Source organism: Carassius carassius, chromosome 30, assembly GCF_963082965.1.
Source record: "Carassius carassius chromosome 30, fCarCar2.1, whole genome shotgun sequence".
In the NCBI taxonomy this organism is placed as follows: Eukaryota; Metazoa; Chordata; class Actinopteri; order Cypriniformes; family Cyprinidae; genus Carassius; species Carassius carassius.
In genome coordinates, this window is record NC_081784.1 from 12,452,704 (window position 1) to 12,470,654 (window position 17,951).

General features: G+C 37.0%; 1 protein-coding gene and 1 pseudogene across 1 annotated transcript; both read right to left on the reverse strand.

Annotated features, from left to right (window-relative positions):
• Positions 1–191: 191 nt before the first annotated feature.
• Positions 192–9,906, reverse strand: LOC132110652 (WW domain binding protein 1-like). The gene is made up of 5 exons (XM_059517439.1): positions 9,560–9,906; positions 4,068–4,170; positions 2,085–2,246; positions 902–1,777; positions 192–823 (listed from the first exon to the last, which is right to left on the reverse strand). Exons 1-4 carry the CDS (start codon positions 9,707–9,709, stop codon positions 1,041–1,043), a joined length of 1,152 nt encoding a protein of 383 aa, XP_059373422.1. The 5' UTR covers positions 9,710–9,906; the 3' UTR covers positions 192–823; positions 902–1,040.
• Positions 9,907–16,978: 7,072 nt separating this feature from the next.
• The window catches only part of LOC132110653 (F-box/WD repeat-containing protein 4-like), a 36,063-nt pseudogene continuing 35,090 nt past the window's right edge, over positions 16,979–17,951 (reverse strand).

Genomic DNA, 17,951 nt, shown 5'->3' on the forward strand with positions numbered 1-17,951 from the left:
TCTGAAGTAATAGCAGGCTGCTCTGTGGCCATCTTTTCCTTTTTTTTTTTCTTAAATCAATAATTCACCAAAAAAATGCTAATTCTGTTATCAATTACTCAACTTCATATCATTGCAAACATATAAGACTTTAGCTTTTTTTGAAACAAAAATTAAAATACCTTTAATCTAACCTGCATAATTTCTGTACCTCCTTTGAAATGTAAGCTTTATTCACATATAAACATTGATCAGGGAACACAGAGAAACAAAAGTTCAACTATACTTGCTTTTCGTGTAAGAAACGTCACTGGTTCTCGTGCATCACATATGTTTCATCTTTTGTTTACCATATTTGATGTGCTCTATGTATATGCATATGGATTTATTTTACAATCTTTAATTTTTTAAAAGCATCAACTTTTAGAGGAATAGACTGTTTTAAAATGGATCTCTGGTTTTATTAAAAATATATTTGTGTTTTAAAGATAAACAGAAATCTTGTGCATTTGGAACACCATGACAGTGACTAAATATTAACAGATCACTCTGTTTTGGGCCCTTTTAAGTACTTTAAAATGTTATTAAAGGTAAGAATTCAAGAGCAAAACCAAGTATCCCCAACCTTGAGAGCCATCTTCATCTCAGTAGGAGGCAATCAGCCCCCAAAAACCAACAAAAAGCCTACAGGCATGTCACACAAAGCTCGATAAGGCTATAAACTGAGGAGAATTTCCCCTGTGGCATTGATCGTGACCTCTCTGTGAGGCAACAGACCTATTAACGTCTTTACTAGATTACCCTATTAATCCATAAAAACCGTAAGGACTCACATATTAACACCCTTTTAAAACTCTCTCTCTCACTCATTCACACACACACACACACACACACACACACACACACACACACACATACACACACACACACACACACACACACACACACACACACACAAAAGTACACCCAAAGTGCCATTGCTGACAGTACAAACTGATGTATTTTGAGAAAGTAAAGGGAGACAGCAGTCTAAAGTAAGTCTCTGCTGGAACCGGTTGTGCTCAACTCTGGGGGTCTGTGTTATTGGTGTGATATGGACCATCCTGTTCATTGATGGTGTGCAGATGGAGGCAGACTGGAGGTCGCTGATGCTCTCTTTGCTCTAGAGGCACATCTGAGGCAGCCAGGCCCTGTTCCTCATCCCCTGGACCACGAGGAGGGCAGCTGCTGCTGTGGGGGTTGCAGCTATCACAGAAGTCCTGCTGCTCGTGCACCCCTCCATCCATGTGCCCAACAAGCTCTTTCATCTCCTCATCCTCTCCGTCCCCGGGCCCCTGGTTGCAAACGCATACCTCAATCCCAGAGTCACCTGTGAAGCGCCGGTGGCGTCCTGGAGTCTTTTCTTTGCTTTCGGGAGAACCGTCTTCTATGGGTTCAGTTAGATCCTCGCCGGAGCTGCCCTGTTTGAGCAGGCTATGTGAGGTAGCGCACGCCACCTGCTGGGGCTGCCCTTCCTCTTCTCGGCTGAGGTACTGTGGCTTGTGGGTGTTTCTGACAGGGTGGTGTGCAGTGGGAGTATGTGGCTGCTCTACGCAGGGTCCCGGGGAACAGTTGTCAGATGCAGACGGGACGACGGGGCTGGACTCCAGTGGAGGGCAGAGCTCATCTGGTTGTTCAGAGCACAGGGAGTCAGTGCTGGGGGACTGGCCTGGCTGAGAGGCACTGTACGGAGGCGGGGGCGTCGGAGGTCTGTTCTCCACTTCCTCGTATGCGGGTAAGAGGTAGCCAGGCAGGAACCCTGGAGAAGAGAATGAGAAAGAGACGAAGAAATGCATTTATTAACTGCCCATGACTAAAGCAAACAATTTTTTTCTAAGGAGCAATGAACAGATCAAGTAGTTACATGAAAGGTTATTTAACCTATGGAGTTTAATTTGCACATAACTATAATCTTCCCAAAAACCATATTTCTTCACCCATACATTAGTGTCTGCATTTGACTGATAAGATCTCTGTGGCCAAAACTAAACTGCACCTTGATAAGATGAATTCATGTTATATTGTATTGATTAGCGGCAACATGACTGAATGAAGTTGGTACTGACTGAAATAGAAGGGTAGAGAAGTGTAATTATGGGCTTCTCTGTAAGCGATGAGGTTGATCTCATGCTGCCGTTGCTGTTGTTGCAGTCTTTGTTTGGCTCGACGGTGGTGACACACACAGCAGCAGCCCAGAATGATGATGAGAGTCAGAACCAACCAAAACCCTGATTAAAGAGCACAAACATAACATAGTACTGTTAATGAGTGAAGAGAACATCATGTCTGAACCAGGCACAGCACACCATAAAATCACAACTCTTCCATTTTAATCAGAGTCGTTGTCACCAGTGTTGCCTAACGAGACATTTTGTTAGTTGCTTGGTTTTCTTCATTGTGTCTTGTCTTAAAGCCCGAACCACAGTCAAATCTCAGGCTTAACATCTTGATTGGCTGCACACTGTGTACACACTATTTAAAGCTTTGGGGTGGGTATGATTTTTTATATATATATATATATATATATATATATATATATATATATATAAATACACATTACGGTAATGCAGTAGGCATAAAAGTAAAGCATAGCATAAAGTAAAATAACTTTCATATGTTAATATATTTTAAAATGCAATTCATTCCTGTGTTGGCAAAGCCGAATTTTCAGCAGCCATTTTTCAGTGTCACATGATCCTTCAGAAATCATTCTAATATGCCGATTTGTCTGCTCAAGAAACATTTCTTGGTATCAATGTTGAAAACAGTAAAATATTTTTTGTGGAAACTGTGATGCACTTTTTCGGGATTCTTTGAAGGATAGAACTTTCAAAGGAAGAGAATTTATTTGAAATACAGTCATTATTTTGCTTCGTAAATGTCATTATTGTCACGTTTGATCATTTTTTAAGCATCCATGCTGAATAAAAGTATCAATTTCTTTAAAAAAATAAAAATAAAATTCTACAAAATACTTCCATACAGAAATGTCTTCTCCCAAAACAACCTAACAATTTGGCACCAGATCACAGGAGTAGAATGTACTGGACATTAGGGCGTGAGGCTCATCAGCCAGCGGTTCAAGTCGTGCAGGTCAAGGTCATGTGAGATCCAAGTGTGTGAAATTTTGCCCCAAATTATGCAGAGAATATTCTGGCAGACATGGAAGGGGGGCTGTTTACAAGGGCTAATCTGATCCAGTTACACTGGATTTGTGTCTGTCCGGGTCACATGTATTTGGCACATTGTATAAAACCCAAAGTGCAGCTCCTTGAGACAGCAGACGATGTGCTGTAATTACTGTGTAGATGAGGTTAGTCCTCAGTTATTAAAATAGATGGTACTCCAGAGGGAGAGGGGTAATTTGATAACACAGGAACACTGCCAATGGGCGTGAACAAGGCAGAACAACAACTAGATAAGCCAATGACATAAAACTTAGAAGCAATACACACATATCATACCCATAATTAAAACCAATGAAAGATGTTTGAAAAAGGACAAAAAAATTATATCCATTGTACTGAGGTCACTTACATTTGTGCTTCAAATTACAGTAGATATAGTTCCAGTAAGCTATCTGATTGAGCACCTAAATCCCATTACTATTTACGGAAACTAAACAATTACATTGTCAAACACGAGCCATGACTTGGATGTCTTTTTCCATGTTGCCTCCTGTCCAACCCACAGCTGACATCAGAAGCTTATTGCAAACAACTTGAGAACAAAAGCAGGTGGCATGTTACACCCCTAAATGCTATTACAACTGTATTAAAATGCTGAATCATTTCAAAGTTGAATGTAATCTAATTTTTTTTTTTTTTAATCTAGACAGGCTTCTTTTTCCATCAGAGTTTACAGTGTCCTCGAATTGTGACCACATCTAGAGAAATGTGTTATACACAAACCAGTATGCACTTGAAGTACAGTAACTACACACATACCCAAAGCAACTGGAGGATGTTTGAGACACTATAGAGAACATATACACCATGGACTGACCTCATCTTACAGCATGTGTAGGCAGGAAGGATTTTGATACTTACACCACACCTCGTAGTAATAGCTGCAACACTGAGATTCTCCGCAGCAGTGGCCCGAATCACAGAAGTAGCTCTGGTTGTTAACTCCTACACAAGACAGCCGGCTCTGCGAAACCAAACAGTAAATATAAGCATATTATCAGCACAGATCCGTGCACCAAAGACTTGTTTATGGCAACAAAAAAAACTCAGATTAAAATGGAATTAAATATAATCAAATCAAATAATTAAAATACATTTCAAAGCAATATATAGCCAAAATAATAGGTACAGTAATATACAAAGTAAATAAATGACCCCAACACAGTGACACTGTCTTTACATACATGTGATAATAAAAACCACATTAATACAACTGACAAGCAGATCGCTATCCAAATCTTTGAGTGAGCAGACTGTATTACTTAATTAAACAAATTTAAAATAATAAATAATAATGCTGTTTCCTCTGCTCTTGTTTTACCTGTCTAAACCCCAGGAGAAAAGGCATGATAGGCGTCTGTCTGATAGGAAAATCAACACAGCAGAGACAGTGTTTTGTTACACACAGGGCTGGCAAAGACCAATGTAGAAACAGAAGAGGAAGGTCGGGCTCGGGCCACCCACCACCCACACATGGTATAGTAGGACATGAACTGCCCCCTTTATTAGCCAGAGGGTCTTGATTTAAACACACACATACATACACACCCTCCCTGGCATTTAAGACTCAGCGAGGGCTGCCAGGGAATGCAAGTACACATGATGAACAGACAAGCAGTCTGTGGTTCTCTCTCATACACACAGACATTGATGGCAACTGCTGGCCTGACAGCTGTCTCGAGTGGTGTGTTAGATACAAATGACAGTGAAACTGAAATCTTGCTGCCTGTTGAACAATAGTTTTTAATATGGCAGTAAAAATTCCATCTTGATTGACTCTTTAGAGATAACGATCAGTGATAACAAGCAGTGGAAAGCAAAGATTCAGTGTTCAGTGCCGCAAACCTGTGCAGGGTTCGACATAGAGTCAGAAAAAGTTAATTCAAGAAGGAATGGCAACTGGCAGCAAACAGCTGAGTTAAAGGTTAATTAGTTTACTATTACAGATTCCTGGTCTTATAATGTGCAACAATAAGACAAAAACACCATTTATTTCCTAACTAAAAAATACAGTTTTAGTGATAATTTGAGAAGCATTCAAAATGAACCAATCAGGTGTTCCAATGTTGTTAAGTGAAGTTATATCAGACGCGTATTAATTTATGTCTACTAAATATATAGATTTATCAGTTTATCAGTTCATGCTTTTCCTTGGAATTGAATCGGTGTCCTTGGTGTTGGAAACACCATTGCTCTGCTCCACACATATGTTTGAGATATGAGTTTGTCCGGGGTAATACACACATTTCTGCTGTTTATAGAGCTTGTTTTAAATCTTTAATAGCAATTCACCCCAAAATGAATAAATGTAATTTATCCACCCTCATGTCATTTCAAACCTCAAGGACTTTTTTCTTCTGCTTAACATAGATGATGTTGGCAACAAAAGAGTTTTAGTGACAACTGACTTCCATTGTGTAGACAAAACAAACAACAACAACAACAACACTAAGAGTGTTTTGACTTTGTCTTTTACCTTATTATTTATAGTACAAGTTAAGCCTTTTTTGAAATGTAGAAAATGATTAGGAAAAACTTAGAATCAGGCCAATGAAAATCTGGGTGATGACTGTCGCGCTCTACTGTGCATGTTATTTCACAAGAAAAACAAAAAGGTTGTATAATCTTTCAGAAAAAATAAAATGGGCAAATTTCATGTTTAAATTTGTTCTCTTTTAAAGTTGGAGGTTGAATCTATGTTGGAAGTTGATATGTACACTAAGGTGCTGTTCATATAATATAATCAAAACGTTTATTTCACTAATTCCGTTCAAAAAGTGAAACTTGTATATTAATTCATTACACACAGGCAGATAGATTTTAAATGTTTATTTCTTTTAATTTCGATGATTATAACTGACAACTAAGGAAAATCCCAAATTCAGTATCGCAGAAAATTAGAATATTACGTAAGACCAATATAAAGAAAGGATTTTTAGAAATCTTGGCCAACTGAAAAGTATGAACATGAAAAGTATGAGCATGTACAGCACTCAATATTTAGTTGGGGCTCCTTTTGCCTGAATTTCTGCAGCAATGCGGCGTGGCATGGAGTCGATCAGTCTGTGGCACTGCTCAGGTGTTATGAGAGCCCAGGTTGCTCTGATAGTGGCCTTCAGCTCTTCTGCATTGTTGGTTCTGGCATATTGCATCTTCCTCTTCACAATATGGTCAGCAGCAGGAAGCATGAAGTGTTCTAAAACTTCCTGGTATACGGCTGCGTTGAACTTGGACCTCAGAAAACACAGTGGACCAACACCAGCAGATGACATGGCACCCCAAACCATCACGACAGTGGAAACTTTACACTGGACCTTAAGCAATGTGGATTGTGTGCCTCTCCTCTCTTTCTCCAGACTCCAGGACCCTGATTTTAAAAATTTACTTTCATCAGAGAACATAACTTTGGACCACTCAGCAGCAGTCCAGTCCTTTTTGAAGTGAGACACTTCTGACACTGTCTGTTGTTCAAGAGTGGCTTGACACAAGGAACGCGACAGCTGAAACCCGTGTCTTGCATACGTCTGTGCGTAGTGGTTCTTGAAGCACTGACTCCAGCTGCAGTCCACTCTTTGTGAATTTCCCCCACATTTTTGAATGGGTTTTGTTTCACAATCCTCTCCAGGGTACCGTTATCCCTATTGCTTGTACACTTTTTTTTCTGCCACATCTTTTCCTTCCCTTCGCCTCTTTATTAGTGTGCTTGGTTACAGAGCTCTGTGAACAGCCAGCCTCTTTTGCAATGACCTTTTGTGTCTTGCCCTCCTTGTGCAAGGTGTCAGTGGTCATCTTTTGGACAAAGTCAGCAGTCTTCCCCATGATTGTGTAGCCTACAGAACTATACTGAGAGACCATTTAAAGGCCTTTGCAGGTGTTTTGAGTTAATTAGCTGATTAGAGTGTGGCACCAGGTGTCTTCAATATTGAACCTTTGCACAATATTCAAATTTTCTGAGACACTGAATTTGGAATTTTCCTTAGTTGTCAGTTATAATAATCAAAATTAATAGAAATAAATATTTGAAATATATAAGTGTGTGTAATGAATGAATATAATATACAAGTTTAACTTTTTGAATGGAATTAGTGAAATAAATCAACTTTTTGATGATATTCTAATTATATGACCAGCACCTGTAATTAATTTTTAGTATCAACACATTTAAACTGATCAAAAGTGAAAGGAAATATTCAGCAAATTACAAAAGATTTATATTTAAACTTCCATTAATAAGAATTCTGAAAAAAAAAAAAAAATTATATATATATATATATATATATATATATATATATATATATATATATATATATATATAGTCCATTAAAATAGAATTTATTTCTGTGATTCAAAGCTGAATTTCCATCAGCCTTTACTCCAGTATAAAGTGTCAGATGATCCTTAAGAAATCATTTTAATATGCTGATTTATTATTAGAATTAAACATTTTTTTTTGGAAACTGCAATCATTTTTTCAGGATTCTTTGATGAATACAAAGTAAAAAAGAACAGCATTTTACCAACATATAAATATTTTCTAAAAATATAAATCTTTTCTATCACTTCTTATCAATTTAATACATCCATTCCTTTCTGAACAAGTTTTAATTTCTTTCAAAAAAGAAAGAATAAAAATTTACTGACCCCAAACTTTTGAACTGAAGTGTATATTTCTATTTTAAATAAATGCTCTTCTTTTTAACTTTTTATACATCAAAGAATCCTGAAAAAAAAGTATCACGGATCCAAAAAGATATTAAGTTTCCAACATTAATAATAAATCAGCATATTAAACTGATTTCTGAAGGGTCATGTGACACTGAAGACTGGAGTAATGATGCTGAAAATTCAGCTTTGCATCACAGGAATAAATTTGACTTTAATGTATATTAAAAATAGAATTGTAATAATATTTCACAATATAATTTTTTTTCCTGTATTTTTATCAAATAAATGTAGCCTTGATGAGCATACAAAACTCCTGTAAAAAAAAACACACTTTTGAACCAGAAGTGTGTGTGTGTGTGTATTAGTACAGATTTCTCAACTTTTCAACAGCACTGTCAATTAAAATGAGGCGCCATGTTAAAAAGAGTTGTGATGTAGAGCTTTTCTTTATCCTACTCTAATTCTTTTCTCATCAAAAGTTCTGTTTGACTTCAGAAATGTCACTTTATTGAAGTAAAAGTTACAAATGCCATTTTGTAGGCACAAAGCATTTGGTTATTGTAATGTTAGCAGATAGGAGATCTGCTTATCTTTTAGGCACCTAAATTCCCTCAGAGATAACACCTGTGGAGGACAAACATCTCACTCCCTGCTTTTTTCATTCACTGACCTTGATCTACCACCGGTCACAACAGAAACGCATCTTCATATGCACACACCTATCACAGTCAAGGCCAGTATAAAAGCACACAGTCAAAACAGCCTTGCGCATTTTCTAGACAGCTAATATTAAAAAGTGTCAATCACAGTCAACTGTACAGTTTGAAATTCTTTAAACAATTACATTGCAGAACGATAACAACCTTAATACCCATAAATCCTTGCTCTGCTGAAAAATCCTATTGTACACCCTTGCTTTAGTAATAATAGACAGTCTTTTTTAATAATTTACTCATCAGAAAGGAAAACATTAGGGGCGAGACAAAGATTTATGAATCATTCATTTGGCTGTGTATTCACATGTAATCTCAGCAAGACTGTCCCTAAACTGTATTCTGTTTACAGATCCACATTGCTGGAAGTTTTTGAATTATTCTAAATAGAAACCTAAATTTTGCAAAATGCTGGTATGCAGAGTGGGTCGACTTAATACATATATATCTAGCTTAAAATGTTTTTTTTTTTTTTTTTACAAGATTTAATTTAACACCAGAATAATTTACACTTAAAAAGCATGATGTCTAAGGACGTTACACTATTATGTTCCATATATCATAGATCAGTTAATGTACATTACTGTACATTTAAGCTGACAACTTTAAAAGCCAAATTATGAACATACCTAAAATAGTTCAAATCAGCACTCTAGGTTGTCTTCAGCGGAGTTTACTAAAACGAACTCATTTTATTTAGATGAGGACGATAAAAGCTCACTTACGAACCTTGTAAAATATATTTGTGGCATGTCAGACTTAAGAATCTAAGTAAGCTTTGCTGTCACTGCTGTGAACGCAAACACACAGGCTGGGCTTCAAAACCTAATGAGTTGACCAAGTAGACAGCATTCGGAGCACAACGTTTAAACGCACCTAATGTGCCTCAAAATGCTGTCTAAGTGGGCAGCTCACTAGGTTTTGAGACGCAGCCACAATCTACCGGCTAGGCTAATGATGCTAACAGGGTTTTACCTCGGTCAGCGCTGCTTCCACTGTTACCGAAACGATCGGTCCAATAACCGCGTTACTTACAAACAACCCCATTCCCAGCTTTATATATCCAACCCCCCACATTCCGTCCTTTCCCGTGGCTTTCGACACATCTGCGACACGGTAGGACATTCAGCTAGCCTGCAAGCTAGCTTCAGTTACGTCTCTTTCTTCTTTCTTTAAACTCTCTCACAAACTCCGAAAGGCTCCACAAGCCCAGCCCTCTGCTGCTATTGGTCCGTTCAAGCGAACTCTTCCTGATTTGACAAATAAACGTAGCCACGATTGGATGATTTAGCTTTCGTTTAAACACAACTAAAGCGACGGCAGGGCGTGACTTTGTTGTTCTTTACCAGCTGAGATCAAGAAATCAGCTGACATAATTTAAAGGGACAGGAAATGACATATTTCCCCATGCAAAAACAAAGTAAGCCAAAGCAAGAAAGAATGCAAGAAAGATAGCATTTAATGAGATTCCTTATTCCTTACAAATCACATTTCCACATGTACAGTGGAGATCAAAATTTGAGAATCTATAAAGGCTAGCATATACACATTTATTTCCTGAAATGTAGTTGATCTTCATTTCTCAAAATTTGAAGGAATATAGTTGTAGGCTATAGCTATACTAACATGTTTGACAAAATAACCAAGGCATTTCAACAAAAACCTTTATTTTGAGGAAAACACAGTGATCAAAATTAGAGAACCTTAACCAACTTCAGCACGAATTAGGATCATAGGTAAAATTTTGGAGGGTTATACAGCTGTTACAAATTTGTAATTGTAGTAAAGATTGTAGTAAATGTAAATGGCCCCTTTTTCAAGTGACTTTAGGACATCTGCAAATGCAGGACATCTCTAGTTTCTCACACTGTTCTGGTGTGAGCTCGATCCACTCTTCCACAGTTTGGTTACTGTAGTGGATTTCTTAGCCATAACTGTCAGCAAGGATTTTCCAGAGATTTTTAGTCAAAGCTTACATCAGGACTATAGTCTGGCAATTTCATTATTTTAGCGTTCTAAGCTTCGAGAAGCTGCTTTACCCATTTTGCAGAGTGACAGGAACATTGTCTTGCATGAGAAGGAACTGCATGTTGTTGAAGGAGGTTCTGATAAATTTGCATTCATTCACCCTGCCACCTAACCCAAAAGGCCCAACTGCTGTTGCTGAAATCATCCCCCAAAGCAAGACACTTCCTCCTACAACTTTCACTGATTTTACCCAGTTTGATGCAAAACAAAATGGTTCCCATCAGACCCAAAATAAATTAAACTTGTGAAAACGTATTGCTCAATTCTGATTGGTTGATTGGAATGTTGTTTCAGGATCAACAAGGATGTTGATCCAGGAACATGATGTACTTGACATCACATTCACCAACTTCAAATAGGATTAAGCAGTGGCTTTGATAGTTAGAAAAATGAAGGTTGTTCCCTAATTTTGATCTCCACTGTATGGGTTTTAAACCCAAGTATTTAAACTGTGATAGTTTAAATGGTAGTGGCTTTAAATACTCAGTAATGACATAACCTAAGGAATATGGTTGGATTGCAACATTTTCCCATGTTTGGAATATATAAACAGCAATTACTATTGAGAATATCAGACAATATATACTTAATTTATCAATTAATACTTATTTAAAAGGGTGAACTAGAAAATAAAACGCTGGATTCAATTAGGTTCTTCAGTATCTCAAGGATCTAATGTATAAAGTCAACTTATATACAACTATGATTATTTTTTGTTAAAATAGTTCAAATGGAATAGTTAACAATAAAGAATTCACTTTTTTCTCTTCCGCTCCATGCCAGTCCACACACATGGGATACATTTATAGCTCCTTATAAGCATTTTATTTGACAGGTTCTTGTGAAAACATTGGATTCGGACAGGCCTTGATGCCTCCCTTCCTGTGCTCGAGAAAGTGACAACCACTGATCCCTAGAAAATCAGTGTAATCTCTCAAGTAAACTTGTTTGTTGTGTGGTTAGTGTTATTTTGACAGCTGTAGCTAAGGGCTAATACTTGCTTTATTCCTGGGACATACAGTATCTGTCTGACTTGGGACCGCGGCTTCTTAGGTGAGACCCTTTGAACCAAACCAAGTTAAAAGGAACAAAAGCAAACAAATCACATTGTTCTTTCAGGAATTTTTCTTGTTCACTGCCTTTCATTTCTCTCTTTTTTTAGGCACTTCTCTCATTCAGAACAGTGAAGTCAATGGATCCTTACATCCCAGCTTGACAAGTTAGGAGGATACAAGCTAATCCCCTTAATCTGTCTATTCTCCCGTGCAGTGCCAAAGGGGGAGAGGTACCCAGCACAAGTAATCCTATAGAAAAAACAATAGGATTAGACCCCAGCTCTTGGAGTGACAATCATATATCTACTGACTGATTTGCAAAGTAGGGTCGAATTTCTTCAAATTACCTTTTTTTCCCCTCCTCTAGGAAAAAGGCGCCTTTCATTAACTGCTGGTGGGATTCCTTTAGGACAGATGCTGGAGGTCCTCATGAAAGACATGTATTCTTCGCTTCCAGCACACAGGTCTTGGGCTTCTCCCACAGCAGAGGCTGAGAGGTGGGGTGGCAGCAACCACTCCACCCCTTTACCCTCTGTCAAGCCCTTTATAATTCAAACTCTAAAGCTTTTAAAAAGTGTTTGACAGATGGACAGATTCCTCTGCTTACTGAGGATACATGTAGCAGATCAACAGGGCTAAATGACAGGGATGATGTGAGATATGACACCTGTTCTTTTCACTTGTATGCAGCCATGCAAAGGTTTTTTTTTTTTTTTTGACATTTAATTACATTTTTGATATATTTTTACGGTTGATATATAGAACTTGAAAATCAGCATTTTACAGAGAGATATATATTACCATCTCCACAGAAATACATATTTACATATACATTTTAGTTAAAAACTAAATATTATAATAATATATAACAATTTATAACCCTTTGTAAAAAGGTATCAAAGAAATTGTATGAAATACAATCAGCAATATATATATATATATATAAAGAGAGAGAGAGAGAGAATTAATAATTAAGAATAATTGTATTATTTTATATATTTAATATTAAAATATATATTTTATTAAATATTTCTTATTCAATTATTATATAATTTAATAGTTCAGTTTTTGATCCTTTCAAATACAAAATTTATTTATCAAATAATTGTTATAAAATAAGCAAAGCGATATATAAATTTTCTGATAATTTTTATTTTATATTTTCAATAAATACATACATTTACTTTTTTGTTAATCCTTTTTTATACATTTACTGTTTATATAATGTTTATATATATTTATACACACACACACACATTTATTTTCTATATATTTAAATATTAAAATATATTTATTACTCAAATATTATTCTATTTAATTGTTCAGATGCACATCCTTTTCAGCAGTGAAATAATGCCTCAAGTGTGTCAGAATACAATAAAATAGTGGTGTCTTCCTTGTGACCTTTAGATGGCACTATTGGTGTAAAATTACCCCAGAAGTCTCTGAGATGTCTATGTAGGTCGAAGCAGATTCCTGGATGTGTGATTAGCCACTGTGACACTTGATACTTAACCACAAGCTTGGGAAAGGCATTGTCCTGTAGGAAACAAGGGTCACCTGCACTGAAAAGGAAGTCCTTGATTCCATTTAAATTCAGTGAACTTGGCCAAGCGAAACAGTGGGACTCATAATTTCATCTCACATTACTTTTCCACTTCAGTCCGTAAATAAAGAGAATGGTTGTGGATTATTGGGCAAATGAATAATGTGAGAAATTCACCAGAACCTATGTGGTTTATAGGTGAAATAGTCATTCTCATGTTAATAAAAGTCAAGACAACCCTGAAAAATGTGAATGGAGAGTGTGAAGATAGTTCTTGTTCATGTATCTACAAAATATAAAACATGATCAGAGCTGAATGACTAAAGACATGCTTTCAGCCTCCTAAAGTCTAAGGTGACATGACAGATACTGTTTCACCCGCTAAACACTTTGCTCACACAGCCAAATAGCTTGGCTTCCCGCTATTCTTCCAACATCTGCCGGGAGAATCACGGTGTAATTGAGGCTTAAAAATGGCATGCCAGAAAACCCAGCAGATGCATCATTACAGTCTTCGGCCTGTCTTTTGAAAGCTAAATTTATGAAGCGGTCTTTGCTCAGGTCTCTTTCAGTGGTTTGCACTCTTTACTCTGAACACTGTTGAGAGACTTGAGCATGTGTCCAGCATGGGAATAGATGCTGTACAAACAAACAAAACAACTGGAGCTATGAATTAAAACAAATTATATCATAATGCATTCAAAAATGTCATCAGCGGTTTCTTGTGAGTGCTTCTTGCCTTCCAGATGTTTCCTCTGAGATCAAAGCAGGAATGTGCTCTGTTTTTGTAAATGTATTTGTTGTGTAATACTGGTAGATCATGTAAGGAAAGTAGACCTTTTGTCCTTAAATTGCCAGTATGCTTTTCAGCGATTTTGTGCAGGTGCAAAGCATGTAAAGTGGTTTTAATCCCACGTCTTTGTAATCATTGCTTTTTATATACCAGCATTTCAAAATCAGGCAAGTGTAACGATAAAGTGTAAATAATCACACTACGCCAGACATTACATTGGTTGGTCTGTGGACAATGTTTGCGTGGGTTCCTTTGTGTGCTGTAGGTTCCGAAAATGTAAATCCTCAAATCCCCTTCCCATAAGGTGCCTCCAACCCCTCCTCATGTCCTCTGAAGGTCTTCATTACCTTTGTCAGAAACTCTGAGCTTGTGGCTCATACACAGTTTGTGGGCTTTTGGGACAGGACAGGAGGGACGGACAGAGAATGACTGAACAACAGACAGACAGACAGATTAATAAATGTAAGTGAAGAAAAGCAATGCAAGAAATAAAACTATAAATTAGTCGCATAGTAAAAATTGTATTACAGCAATTCCCTTGTTTTACATGCTTTTATAGAAGGCACACTGCCTTCATTTTAGGAATATTCACAATGTCATCCTCAATATGAGTGAGTGCCCATTTCCTGCTGAGCTCCAAACCTATGGATTATTATTTATTAAACTGACCACATCTTGAGTCCCAGGAGGCCATATTTCCTGCATGATTGTACAATATCTGCACGGAGGTGTAGGCATTCCTTTTATCCTCAATGACAAAATCAGCTAATGGATTGTCCTATATTGCATATGATCTAATTTATTCCATGATTGACCATAAATCGCATCAAGCCCAATATGAGCCCCAGCTTTTAAGAATCACACTGAGGAGCAACTGTGCTGTGCATTACCTGGGGTTGTTAAATGTTTCTTCTTAGTAGTTTATTAAAAAAAAAGTATGGTAAGCATATGTTAGATTAAATGTTCCTATGATGATGTTAGAAGTTAGTGTTCCTTTAAAGGCATAGTTTGCTCAGAATTTTAAATTTCCATAATTTATTCATGTTATTCATGGCTTTAGAAGAATTTGAATATAGCACCAGATTCTCTTATGGTGCTTTTAATATATTTCTGAAAACTCGACAGCCCCAGTCCTCATTCATTATGATGAAAAAGTAGCCAAAATATTCTTAAATAAAATGAGGGTGAATAAATTATGGCAAAATTATTAGGTGGACTATTCCACTAAATCCTATAATACAGATATTTTTTTCTGCCCAAAATATATTTAAGATAAATGCTAAATATACATTGTAAACAGCATGGCCTAAGATATTATAAAATGTAATTCAAAGAGCAAGAAAACGTATTTGCAAGTGCAAAATGTAATTTTCTAAATATAGATCTAGTTAATAAAACTTACAGAAAATATATGAAAATAATAACGTTAATATGTAATATAATTTAAAATATATTTCTGTATATTTAAAAATATTTTAATATATCTAACAATATAATTTTGTGCCATATGGAGTTGTATCAAGCATGTGTATGACACATTTTATTTGTTTTTCTTTGACATCCCTGAGATATTTTAAGGATAACATGTATTCCTATGAGTTATCACTGAGGAATTTCAAAGGAAAAGAGACCTGCCTGGAGTGTGTTGGGACAAAACCTTTGCATTGTCATCCAGTGACTGCACCAAATCCAAGTGGGCTTTAACATCAGAAGCATGAGGCATTTGTTTTGGGATGGCATGGATTAACCATGTCAGTGCAGGCCTCTGCTAGCTCTGAATGCTAATGCGCTCAGCTATTTCTATGCTGTGAATCACTTCTTTTTGAGGAATAGGCAAATTAGTCTTCTTTAGTTGTTCCGTTTGCTTCTTTGGAGATGTTGGCTCCTGCACAGACCCAATAGCCACCCATAGCTTTTAAGGCTTACATTTGACCTCAAGATTTCTCACTTTATGTTGTATAACACTAATTGAAAACACTTACAGGGTCACTAAATGTCTTCCTTGCCTCTTTAGGAAAACACGAGAAAAATGATTAATTCCTTAAAGGAATTGTTTACCCAAAAATAGCTGTAAATGTACTCACCCTCAGGCCAACTAAGATGTAGATGAGTTTGTTTCTTCATCAGAATTGATTTGCATAACATCACTTGTTCACCAATGGATCCTGTGCGCTGAGTGGGTGCCGTCAGAATGAGTTCTAACAGCTGATTAAAACATAAGTAATCGACATGACTCAAGTCCATCAAGTGATGTCTTCTGAAGTGAAAAGCTGCATGTTTGTAACAAAACAAATTCATCAAAATGTTTTAACCTCAAACTGTTGCTGACTAAAATACGGGTCCTCTATCCATAATATTGCATTCACAAATTCTGAGATTTACAAAACAACTAGAATTTGCAATGACAGTTCAACAACAATGACCACTGGCAATGGGATGTGATTGAGTCCATTGATTCCACAAGTTTATGCACCTTATGTAAATGAGTAATGCAATGACTACCAATAGGAGTCAAGACATTGGCGCACACGTGATCTGTCTCTTGTGAGATACCGTAGTGAAGTGTCAGAAAGATGAAGTGCTAAAGTAAGCATTTAATCATAGTAAAAATTGTGCATGAAAAACTATCAAAAATGGTGAGAGTCTGATTCATGAATTGATAATGATGATGCATTATGCATAAATGCAATTTATATACAAACACTTTCCCCTCAAGGATGTTAATTTTTAACAGTAAGAATACTGATTTCTCGTCAAAATAGAATGACATCCTGTTTGTGATGTGATTTTCTAAAGCCATGGCCAGTTTCGATAATAATAGGGCATCTAGCAACAGGAACGGATACTAGCGACAAACTATAAGCCATAAAATGTTGTACGTGTGAGCGAGGTGTTATGGATTCAATGTAAACAACAACTGACCAAGGAATTCAGAGCAAGCCTTGGCTAACTGAGAACAAAAAGAGACAACATACAAAGAAAACAAAACACATTTAATTGGCTCATTGTTGGAAAAATATACTTTCAGCTATATCATATGTGCTGTGGTGAAGCATAAATCCCCTTAGTGGATGCTGGCAGCTCTGAGCAGTGTTTGTTTTAGAGATCTCAGAGGTCGCTGGTAATGTGTTAAGTCTGTTAAGACTTGGGCCACAAAAGGTCGTGAACCCTGCTCGCTCTCATAAGCCTGTGGAAATATCCAACAGGTCACAACTGTATCATTAGCTGCACCAGTTAGCCAAAGGCAAGATGGCTACTTCCCCATTTAAGGGTCTTAGACCATTACTAAGGGCTTGGAGGAGATGAAGAACGAGCCTAAAAGTCTCAAGCAACATTAAGGGATGGTTATTTCCAGGACTGGGACACTGCAGTTCTGAAGTCAAGGAGGTAGAGGACAGAGGCCAGGGCAGCGTACAGATGTGTGGTGTTGAAGCACAGGCTGTACACTGGGCTGCTGGTGGTGGGCGCCAACTGGAACATCTGTCAACCGATTATTGCAAAGATGTATATTACAACAATAAAATAAAATATCAAATGAAAAGATGCTGAAACATGCTCACAGTTACCTGTAAACAGCGGGTTTCCCGTTTGTCCCAAAGGCGGACTACTCCATAGTATGATGAACCGCTGGCAATCATATGATTCTTGTCTGTCTTTATACAGTAAAGGGCACTGTCATGAGGCTCCTCCCACTCCATCACACATTTCCTGTTAGAAAGGTAAATCCAGTGCACATATTGATCAGCTGCTACAAATATATTGCTTTATAGGGTAGTTCAACCATTACTGCCTCTTTAAGTTGGCCAAATGATTAAATATGCAGAAGTGCACGTGATTTAAGAGCTACATCAGTTATACTTAAACTGTGGTATGATCTTCACATTAAGCTGGTGTGTGAACTATCTTTACAATTTTTTTGTAGCTTGACAGTCCCTGGTCACCATG